The sequence below is a fragment of the Trichosurus vulpecula genome, chromosome 1 (genome assembly GCF_011100635.1).
Source record: "Trichosurus vulpecula isolate mTriVul1 chromosome 1, mTriVul1.pri, whole genome shotgun sequence".
Classification (NCBI taxonomy): Eukaryota; Metazoa; Chordata; class Mammalia; order Diprotodontia; family Phalangeridae; genus Trichosurus; species Trichosurus vulpecula.
Window position 1 is genome coordinate 64,056,721 of NC_050573.1, and position 11,503 is coordinate 64,068,223.

The following is an 11,503-nucleotide window of genomic DNA, read 5'->3' on the forward strand; positions in this document are numbered from 1 at the left end:
AAATGACTTGACCAAGGTCACATAGCTACTAAATGTCCGAGGTTGGATTTGAACTTAGGAAGATGAGTTTTCCTGATTCCAAAACCAGTGCTCTATCCACTGGGCAACCTGTCTGCTCCAATGGAAGAGAATGCAGAATGTCTAACCTGGAAGGAACTTTAGAACAAAGAACACAAAGAACATATATAATAAAATATCAAAAGAAAAAAACCCAGAGATTACTTGAACTAAGCCCCTTGATTCCATATGCACCCTGCAGCCCTGGCAGCTTCCACTTACAAGAGACTCCTGGTTCACAAGGAGCCACACTCAATCCTAGGTGACCTGACCCCAAAACAGGGGGTCAGACTCCTTTGTCTCTGGTTCTGCACTCTTACCCCTAGGGAAATTCCTGGACAATCTCAAGAAGAAGCTAAGGAAAGGCTCCTCTCTGGTGTCTTGCCACATGTGAACAAAAGACACCTTTTGAAAAGCTATTCAATGTACAATATTGATATTTAGTACAGGACAGTGCTTTTTTCTCCCTCATTACAAAACTCCAAAAGACCAAATGACCTCAGTGTATGAACAAATGGGAAGACATAAAACATATCAAATGGCTCATTTCATTCATTATACTCCCCATAAATAGTAATGTCAACTTTGTGGTACTTTGGAATGCTTATTTTGCATTCACTTCCGATCTGCACTGTCCAAGTAACTCAGAAGGTCTAGATGTCATGGCCAACCCAGGGGAGGGCTTTTTTAGTCCTTCAGTTATAAGATGATCCTACTACTGGTGATCTTTTCCACTGAGAAGTATCCCGTTTAAGAAGCATTCTTCCTCTGGGTAACTGGTACGTGGCTCAGAAACTCTGTAATTCAAAAATCCAGGTAGATAAAACAGTGGACATCATGTTGGATGTGAAATCAAGATGACCTGAGTTTGAATTTCACCTTAGACCCTTTCTAGCTGTGTGACCCTGGAAAAGTCACTTTACTTTTCTGTGCCTCATTTTCCTAATTTATAAAATTAGGATAATGATGGCATCTATCTTGCAGGGCGGCTATGACGGTCGAATGAAATAACATAAGTAAAGGGCTTTGCAAACTTTAAAACACTATTATAAGTATTAGCTAACTCTCCTTCCATCTTCCTCCCTCCTTCCATTCTCTCTGTGTTCCTCCCTCTCTCCTCCTTTCCTTCTCTGTCTCTGTCTCTGTCCATCTCTCTCTTTGTCTTTCCATCTCTGTCTGTCTGTCTCTCTCCTATCTCTGCCTGGTGACTCTTCCCTTTCAACCTGTCTGCTCCTGCTGCTGGTGACTCTGCAACCATACTGTCAGCAACTACACAACTACTTTATTGCCCAGGAAGGGCACAATGCCACCTGCCTTTCTGTAGTTCACTAGTTCTTGTGCCAAAGGAAATATTTGTATTATGAGCATAAGCACAAGCTCTCATCTTGTGTCTACAAGGGGGATGTGCTTCTGCTTACAAACATTCCTAATAACTCAGAGACATATTCTTGTCTGTTGTATCTGGCATGAAGAACAAGACTGAGTGGCAAGAATCACCCTTTTATTATCACCACTGGGTTCCAGCTTAGAAGTAACCTCTTCCATGATTAGTCATGCCTAATCCAACAAACCATGGGCTCCCAAATGTTCTCATTCCTATTACATATAGAATAGGTAATTGTGGACTGGGGGAAAGTGCCTTTCCCAACCATGAATTTCTCTCACTATTTGCTTTTTTCATCTACTACTCATGTGCTGCTGAATGCTACTGGAGGTAACTTCCACCCTAGTGCAGGCCAGAAGTAACATGTTGGACTATTATGATAACCACCAACATTCTGGTCTTCTGATTCAAATTTCTTCCCTTTCTAATATATTGTCCCCTTCCATGCCAAAGTGCTAATCTCTAAACCCAGATCTTACCATATGGCTCTTTGGTTCGATAATCTCTAGTGGATAAAACATACTGGGTTTTGCTTTTACAGCCCTTCATAACAAGGCTCCAATCTACCTTTCTAGCCTTATTGTACATGACTCCCTTTCAGTCACTCTTCAATACACCCAAACTGACCTTTTTGCTGTTCCTTACATATCACTCCCCACATCTAATCTCTGTCTCTTTGCACAGATTTTCCCCCATTCTTTGAATGAACCAAAGCACTCTTTACAATGTGTCGGTGAGACAGTATGAGTCAATTCACAGCTCCAGCAACAGGCTTTTTGTGTATCTTTCTTTCCATTACACCTCTAACACTGTATATTCACATATTTGTTAGCATTTCAATTTGCTGGGTGTGAGATGAAGCTTCAGATTTGTACAGATTTTCATTTTATTTCCTGTTTGTGAGAAAGAGCAATCTTTTATATGGTTGATTATTATTTTCAGTCTTTTTTTTGTTTTAAGAACTGTTTGTTTAGAGAGTCCCTTGGTAATGGGAAACTACTTTCTTCTCAGATCTTTGCTACCACAGAAGGGCAGTTATTGATATTTCGTTGTATATGAAGTTTTTCTTCATATATTGTGACCTCCTTAAGTTATTTGCCCAGCTTTGGAAACCACAGGTCAAAGATACTTTAGTTACTTGATCTGCATGATTTCAAATTGCTTTCCAGAATTCTTTAACTAATTCATAATTTTACTAGCAAGGTATGAGTATTCCTTTATTTCCATAGTTATTTTTAAAATTTTTTAAAAATTATTTTCTTTGAGATTTTGGACATTTTGTACCTCAAAATGAACTTTGTTATCATTTTATCTAGCTCTAGCATCTGGATGATGCAGTGGTTAGAGTCACAGGCCTGGAGTCAGGAAGACCTGAGTTCAAAGCTGACCTCAGACATTTACTAATTGTGTGATCACTTAACCTTTGTTTACCTTAGTCTGTTGGAGGAGGAAATGGCAAAGCACTCCAGTATCTGCCAAGAAAAGCCCAAATGTGCTCACAAAGCTTCAGGCATGACTGAAAGAACTGAACAACATAAAGTACCAACTGAGTAGCTGTTCCTTTATCTTATAAATAAGGAAACTGAAGATCAGGTTAACTCAGGTACACACAGCCAGGAAATGGTAGAAGAACTAGAACCATGCATTCTGATGGCTGGTTCCATGCTCTATCCATCACATTGCAGTGTTTCTTGGGCAGGTTAGGGGTGAACAGTCTGAATCTTACACTGGAGAAGACTCTTTGAGAACCTTTTGTCACAGCAGTCCAACTGCAGTGTGAGAAAGCCCAGGAGGCTGTCTCATAGTCACATGAAATCATGCTCCAAATCCCTGATATTACTAGAAAGGTGGATGAAAAATTTCTTAGTTTTCTCTTCATACTCTGAAAATTGGCAAAGATGACAAAAGATAAGAATGCTTAGTGCTGGAGGTTCTGTGGGAAGATAGGCAAGGTTATGTCCTTTTGGCAGAGCTGTGATGTGACCCAACAGCATTCATTTTCAATTTGGAATTGTTCAAGATATCTGACTAAACTGTTCATGTCCTTCATCTCAGAGTTCTCAGTACTAGGCAAAAATCCTAAGGAAGACGAAGGCAACAATAAAAGTCTAGTAGATACCAAAAAAAATCACAACAACTTACTTTGTGGTGGCAAATACCTGAAAACAAAGTAGGTAAATGACTATTGATTCTGACAGTTTACTACTATTTTGTCTTGCTCTAGGAAGTACCTCCTTCATAATTTTCCCTTAATTTTATAGATAAGAAAATTAAGGACCAGGAATTATAAAGCTAGGAAATAGGAGAAGAATAATGGTGAGGTAAGACAGGAGATTCTGAAAGTGACAATTTCTGTATCCCTGTCTGGAAATTGGATTCCTCTCTAATTTCTAAGATTTGAGACACAGAGTCATCATTGTGTAGGACAATGAGTATTGCAATGGGACTCAAGAGACCTAGGTTCTAGCCCCAGGTCTTCCACTAATAGATTCTGTGACCTGGATCAGCTTTTGCTCTTGGTAGCTGAGTTTTCACAAGTTGGTCTTTAGGTCCTTTTCGTGCCTGATAGTCTATTGTATAAGGTCCCATCCATCTCTGATGCTCCAGCTGTAACATTCTATAGTTTCTGGTTTCATGTCCTTTTCAGTCTAGCATTCAGTTTTTCTATGTTCTAAACACTTTTTCAGTATTAATTACCTCTCTTGTAAAGCTGCAATGTCAAACTCAAAATGAAATGGGTCCACTAATTTTTACATAAAGATTCCTGTAGGCTGTATAATGACTTACCTCAAAAATGTAATGTTATTTACATTTTATTATATTTTTTATTTATTTTGTTAAATATTTCCCAATTACATTTCAATCTGGCTCTGATAGTACTTATGGGAGATGTGGGCCATATGCCTCCTGCATTGAGGGTTGAACATCTCTGTTATAAACCTCTTCTGGATCTTACATTGCGTATTGTCAGAGACCTTCTGTCTCTGACATTTTTTGCTTCAAGGACCCTCCTAGTTCTGAATCCCCTGATCTTTGAAACAATCTAGTCTTAGAACTCACTGACTTATTTTATAAATGACACAACTAAGTTAAAGCATAGGGACCAACTAGCAGGCTATTTTTATCTGTATGCAGCTCTGATATTCGATGTTCTAAGTTCCTTCTGAGCCTGAACATTTTATATTCCAAGGTGTTCTCTAGCTCTATTCATATTTTAAATCCTGTCTTTGAAATCCTATGTTCTACTTTGCAACAGCCTTCCAGTTCTGACATTCCACATTTTCAGATCCCTTTTAGCAATAAGTTTCTGAGATTCTTTAAGGCAAATTCACAACTTTACTTTGTTTGAGCTTGACCTTCAAATGAGCAGAAAAGCCCCTCTGTCTATGCACTTACTTGGGTATTTGGTCTGGATGTTCTCATTGGTCTTGGAGGACTTTGCTATTGCCTTCCCTGAGCCCCTAGTGATAGATAGGTTTCAAATAGGTAAGTAGCCCCAGCTGTGGGCTCTTAGCTGTGGGCAAGAAAATCTACAATCCATATGGCTATATCCCCAGACAGACGTTCACATTCATGACAATAAAGCATTCCCTCTTTCCTTACGTGATAGTCCTCTTTTGTGGATGGAGAGAGGAGAAGGTTGAATTTTGCATTATAGAAAATAGCACCATCTTACAGAGGTAATTGTGATAGGAAAACACACTCCATAGACATACTTCCTAGCCTCTCTGTTCTTCCTGACCTACATGAGTCTCCATGCCCCACCACTGTGCTTTTGCACTGGCTGTGCCCTGTGCCTTGAATGCTCTGCTTTCTCTACTCTGCCTTTATATTGACTCCCCAGCAATTTGCACATTACCCGTCACATAATAGCTGCTTATTGAACATTGATCGATTGATTGTGAGATCCCTCCCACTTTTAACTTCGGTTTCTAAAAAAAAGATTTCCTTTCCTACTAGGTCCAATATTTTCTTTTCTAAGTTCTAAAGGTCCTTCCAATATTAATATTCTTTGAACTGTGTGTGAGAGTCACCTTGGACTCTGCTATTATACCTCCTATATTCTAAAGTCCCCCCACCCCAGTTGAACATTTTATGTGCAAAGGAACTTGTCAGTCAGTCAGTCAGCACTTATTACTATGTGCCAGGCACTGTGCTGAGCCCTGGAGACACAAAGGCAGATAACAATTTCTGCTCTGAAAGAGCTTGCCTTCTAATGGGTGAGATGACATGCAAACAATAATGTGCAAACCAGGTACATATAGGGCAAATCTGAGGTAATGTCAGTGGAAAGGCACTAAGATTAAGGAGGACTGGAAAAGGCTTCTTCTAGAAGAAAGGACTTTAGCTGAGTCCTTTGCTCCTCGCAGGAAGCTGGGAACTTGGGAGGTGGAGAGCACATTGGAGAGAGTTCTAGGCAGTGAAAATGCTTCTGTTCTGGAGAGAGAGAGAGTTTGATGTGAGGAAAAACAAGGAGGTCAGTGTCATTAGATTTCAGAGTACCTGCAGAGGTGTAAGATGCAAGAAGCCAGGAAAGGTAGAAAAGGTGCAAATTATGAAGGGTTTTAAAAGCCAAGCAGATTTAATATTTGATCTCGAAGTCAACTGAGATCCATTTGAATGGAGGAGTGATGTGGTCAGACCTGTACCTTAGGAAGATCATTTTGACAGCTGAGTGGAGGATGAGCTGAGGTGAGGAGAGGCTTTAGAGAAGGAGACCAACCAGCAGTTTATTTTCAGTTCTATGCAGCTCCGATATTCTATGTTCTAAGTTCATTTTGAGCTTGAATATTTTGTATTCTAAACTCTCCTCTAGTCCTATTCATAACTTAAGTCCCTTCTGTCTTTGAAACCCCATGTTCTAAGAGCCTTTCCAATTCTGACATTCTATGTTCTCAAATCCCTTTTAGCAATGAGTTTCTGAGATTCTTTGAGACACATTAACAACATTACTTTGTATGAGACTGACCTTCAGATGAATAGAAATTGTCTTCTGCCTATTCACTTAGTTGAATTGGATCTTCTATTTTGGTCCTGAAGGACCAAGCTGTTGCCTTCCCAGGGCCCCAACTGAAATATTAGTTTCAAATGTTAACTAGCCCAAGTTGTTGGTTCATCTAGGAGTAAGAAGGCTTGAGGCTTTGCCTGAGGTGATGTGTATGAGAGCAGGAGTCTGTTCTGTTCCCTAGGAAGGGATCATTGTAAGTATTTTACAGGGAGTCCCTGGACCCAGGGCTCCAATTCCCTGAGGCCCTTGTTAGAAACAAACACTGGATAATTGTCCTCTCCACCATTATGGGCTCTGCTTCCTCTGTGGAAGAAGTTGACTTAAGTTTTAAAATTTATATTCATCACACTGCTCTTTCAGAAACATTGAGATCTCCTTGTGTTTCTGGTTCTTGTGTTTCTAGTTCTCTTCCAGGAAAGGGATTTTAGATATTGGAACCCAGAAAATGGGAACTGATACAGGTCTTAGCACAGAGACCATAAGACCTCAATGCTGGAAAGGGCCTTAAGTCATAGAATGTATGTAACTTCCTTGTGAGAGTCTCAGTTGGGGCACAGCATCACATGATCAGAGATCTAGACTTGGAAGGGACCTCAGAGACCATCTATTTCATCAAAGTTATTCATTTCAGAATTAAAGAAACTGAATTTTCCTCCTTCTTTTCCTCCTTTTCCTCCTCCTTTTTTTCTTACTCCTTATTGATTTTATTTCTTTTCCTTAATAAGCATTTGTTTCCTTTCATACTCTCTAAAAACTCCACAAAACGTTATTGCCTTATATACAAAACAAATGGATAAAATCAAGTTAAACAAATTTCCATGTCCAATAATATATGTCTCATTTTGACTTTTGAGTACATATATTTTTTTCCACATGAAGTGAGTAGGTATCCTGGTTCACCATTTGTCTTCTGGAATCATTGATAGTCATTGTGATGAGTAAAGATGTTAACCACGTGAATGCTGCTTTTTTATAATGTCATGATTATCTGAAATGTTTTCCTAGACTTTCTTACTTTATTTTTCACTAAATCATTTTAGCATACTGTCTAATCCTGGGAAAAAAACTAATGAACACCAGGAGTTCTTTGGCTCCCCCATATGTAATAAAACAGCATTTTAAGGATGGTGGTGGATGTGAAATAGGTGTTGATCGAGGACAAGCTTATAAGGAAGAAGTACATGAATGTTTGAAGGTGGGAGTTAGTTCTAATTGCCAGTATGATGAGCAGGTTCTCTAGCCCTGTCATCAAGTACAAGCAGAAAGAAGAAGAACAGGAGCCTTTTCTGCTCTGGCTGGCCTGAATGGCTCAAGAGGATGAACCTGGAGACTACTGACTGATGTCCCCTTCCATGGATCTCTTAAAGAGCTCATGTGGAAAGGAGATGAAAGAAGAATTTAAGAGAGTCCATTCAAATGTGTGGGGTAGAGGGTGTAGAAAGAGAGAGAAATTGGAACTAGAAAATGAATTGTCTCCCCTCATACGCATAGTAGCAGGTCTTATCTTCAGGTGCAACGCAAGTGAATGGCCTAGTATTCTATTCTTGGGCCATCTTGATGGTGATGCTCTATGCCAAGAAACAGGGTAATCTTGGATCTTCTTGACAGTGATGGCCTTATGCTAAGAAACAGGGTAAGAGATGGTTGTATAGCAGGTTAAATGTAAGGAAAGGCCAAGGTGTGATTCAGTAAGGTAGCTAGTAAGTTAATACAGGAAATTAAAACTGAGTCACAAACCAAAGTTAGAAGACGGATTCTAGGTTACAAAACAGAGGCCAAGAAATAGAAATGAATCACGCAGCCATGCATCTACTGCATCAATCTGCCCCTGCAGACTTCTTACTTGGAACTTCCTTCTGCCTCTGACATCTCCTCTTCTAAAGGGTAAAGTCCTCCTGGAAATTGGAGCTAATGTTTATGTCTCAAACTTGATTTTATAGACTTCAGTGGATGTGTGACCTTCATGCTTCAAGCATACGGTGTCAGGAAGTTTACGATTAAGTCTGAGGTAGACTTTTTCTTAGAACAATAGCAGCAAGAAGCGTGAGCAAGAAATTCTCTTATTTACACTTCAATTTCAATTTTTTTGGCAAGGGGTCTTTTCCCCACAGCTAACATTCCTAGCACTATATTGAATAGTAATGCTGCTAATGGACATTCTTGCTTTATTCTTGATGAATCTCTAGCTTATCCCCATGTATCAACAATCTAGCTGGCAGCTTCTGTGGGGGTGTAAGGTCCACCAACAACCGGCACCCAGAAAGCTGAGAACACAGGTCCTTTTGATCCGCTTTACTTAAGGAAAGCAGCGTTAAGGCATTAACAATCTTACTTTAATCCAGCATACAAATAACATCCACCTAATTCAGGGGAAAAAGCCAGCACCCTGAAGTACAGACCAAATACAATTCGTAGTTTTCAACATCTGGATGTACAGCCGGGGAGCTCATTAGAACGGCTGGCCTAGAGTCACATGCCACGCCACTCCTGCTGTGGCTCAGAGCTCCGAGCAAGAACGCCAACTTTTGTGCTTATATATCCTGTTCTGGGCCCGAGGGCCCTGACCTCACCCAGGCTGGGCCTGGAGAAGTTCCCCACCGCCAATATCACATCAGATACAAATCAATGGCTCCCAATGGTCTCAGTGCTGAGAAATACAAAAACATCCCACTTTTTCGGCCCCATTCAAACAAAGGCCAGAATCATTTAAAGGTCAACAGCAGAAAGTCCCACCTTAATTACCATTGTACCCCATTACAGATAATGCTTGTTCTTGGTTTTAGATAGATACTAATTATCGATTTCGAAAAGGTCCATTTATCCTACACTTCTAGTCTTTTTCTACATCTGTTAATGGAATAATTTAAGTTTTGTTATTTTTGTCATTGATATCATTAATATAGGTTTGATAGGTTTCCTAATATTGACCCATCCCTGCATTTCTGGTATAAATCAAGTTTGCTTATTGAGGCTGTCTCATAGTCACAAAGAGAGGCCTAGTTTCCTAGTGAGGAGCATCCTTAAGGCTCCTTTCATATCCTTGTTCCTTAGGCTGTAGATGAAAGGGTTCAGCATAGGAGTGACCACAAGGTACATCACGGCTGCTGCTGTGTCTTGTTGGGCTGTGTGGGTGGATGTGGGGCTGAAGTACACTCCGATGATTGTCCCATAGAATAGAGAGACCACAGTGAGGTGCGAGCCACAGGTGGAGAAAGCTTTCCACTTCCCCACAGTTGATGGGATCTTCAGCACAGTCACAAATATTCGGGCATAGGAGCTAAGGATGGCGATGAAAGGGATGATAATTGTTAGCACCCCCACTGTGTTGACCATCAGGTCATTGATGAAGGTATCTGAGCAGGCCAACTTTAGCAGGGGACTGAGGTCACAGAAGAAATGAGGGATTTCAGTGTGGCCGCAGAATGAGAGTTGGGTCAACAGAATAGTATATGTCAAGGCACCAGCACAAGCCCAAAACCAGCACACTAATACCAGAAGGACACAGATCCTTGGGGTCATGACCATGGCATAGTGTAATGGGGCACAGATAGCCATGTAGCGGTCATAGGCCATGGAGGCAAGGAGGATGCTATTTGTTCCTGCAAACCAACTGTAGAAGAAGAGTTGTGCCAGGCAGCTGACATAAAGAATTGTTTTGTTCCCAGATATATAATTAACCAGCATGTTGGGAATGGTGGTGGATGTGGAGCAGATGTCAACCAGGGACAAGTTGGTAAGGAAGAAGTACATGGGGGTGTGCAGATGTGAATCTGTCCTGATGGCCAGAATGATGAACAAATTCCCCAGTCCTGTGATCAGATACATAATCAGGAATACAAGGAACATGAGCCTCTCCTGCTCTGGCTGGTCTGAAAGGCCGAGGAGGATGAATTCAGAGACTGTTGAATAATTTTCTCCTTCCATTGGGTCTTTTGGGAAAACCAGGTGGAAAGAAAGAAATAAAAATTTAAAACAGCCCATTCAAAATTGATTTGAAAATTTTTTCCTTTAAAATCAGTGAAGATAGAGTTTAAAGACATATATGATAGTGGAAAACATAATTGCACTGAAGAAAATATCAAAGCTAATAGACTATGATGGAAAAAATAAAGGGAATCCAGGAAAGATGTCCCACAATAACAACTGATAAGTGGAAATAGGATAAACAAACATTTTTCAGAAGAAGGGCAAATTATAAATAACTACATGAAATCATTCTACAAATACCTGATAATAATAAATATGCGAATAAAAAAGTGGAAATTGGCAAAGATGACAAAGATAAGAATGCTCAGAGCTGGAGGTTCTGCAGGAAGATAGGCATGGTTATGTCCTTTTGGCAGAAGTATGAAGTGACCCAAATATATTCATTTTCAATTTGAAATTGTTGAAAATATTTGACTAACCTGTTCATGTTCTTTATCTCAGAGATCCCAATGCTGGGCATATAAGTTAAGGAGGGCAAAGGCAACAACAAAAGTCATAACAAAATCCTTTGTGGTGGCAAATTCCTGAAAACAGCAGAGAAATGACTTGATTTTGGAAGTTTGTTATTATTTTGTCTTGCTCTATTAAGTACCTCCTTAATAATTTTTCCCTGATTTTATAGGTAAAAAAAAATTAAGGACCGGGAATCATACAGCTAGAAAGTAGTTGTAATAGAACAAGAATCAGGGATCCTGACAACTGTTTCTATGCTCTATCCCATCACACTGCTTTGTGTGTGGGTCAAGAGGTGAACAGAATGAGTTTCAAACTAGAGAAAAGTCATTGGAAAAAACAGGGAGCTAATGGAGCTCATTGACCACAGTGTCATCATAATCAGACTTACACATAAAGAAATTATATTAGATTCTCGATAAGCATAATGTGTGAGAAATCAGCCTAGGTTTGTAATGGGTTGATTTTGGTTATTTTTATTTGTGAAAATCTATGGTTCAGTCTGGAAGGTTGAGGTGGAAAATGATGTGTGTAATGTTTAAGGGCCAGTCAATTTGAGTTGAGAGAATCTCTTTACCAGATTGCACACAGGATATTTATTTTTTTTTGCTATT

General features: G+C 39.9%; 1 protein-coding gene across 1 annotated transcript; it reads right to left on the reverse strand.

Annotated features, from left to right (window-relative positions):
* Positions 1-9,431: 9,431 nt before the first annotated feature.
* On the reverse strand, positions 9,432-10,373 carry LOC118834160 (olfactory receptor 24-like). Its single transcript, XM_036741606.1, has one exon. The coding sequence runs from the start codon at positions 10,371-10,373 to the stop codon at positions 9,432-9,434; it is 942 nt and encodes a 313-aa protein (XP_036597501.1).
* Between the last annotated feature and the right edge of the window lie 1,130 nt (positions 10,374-11,503).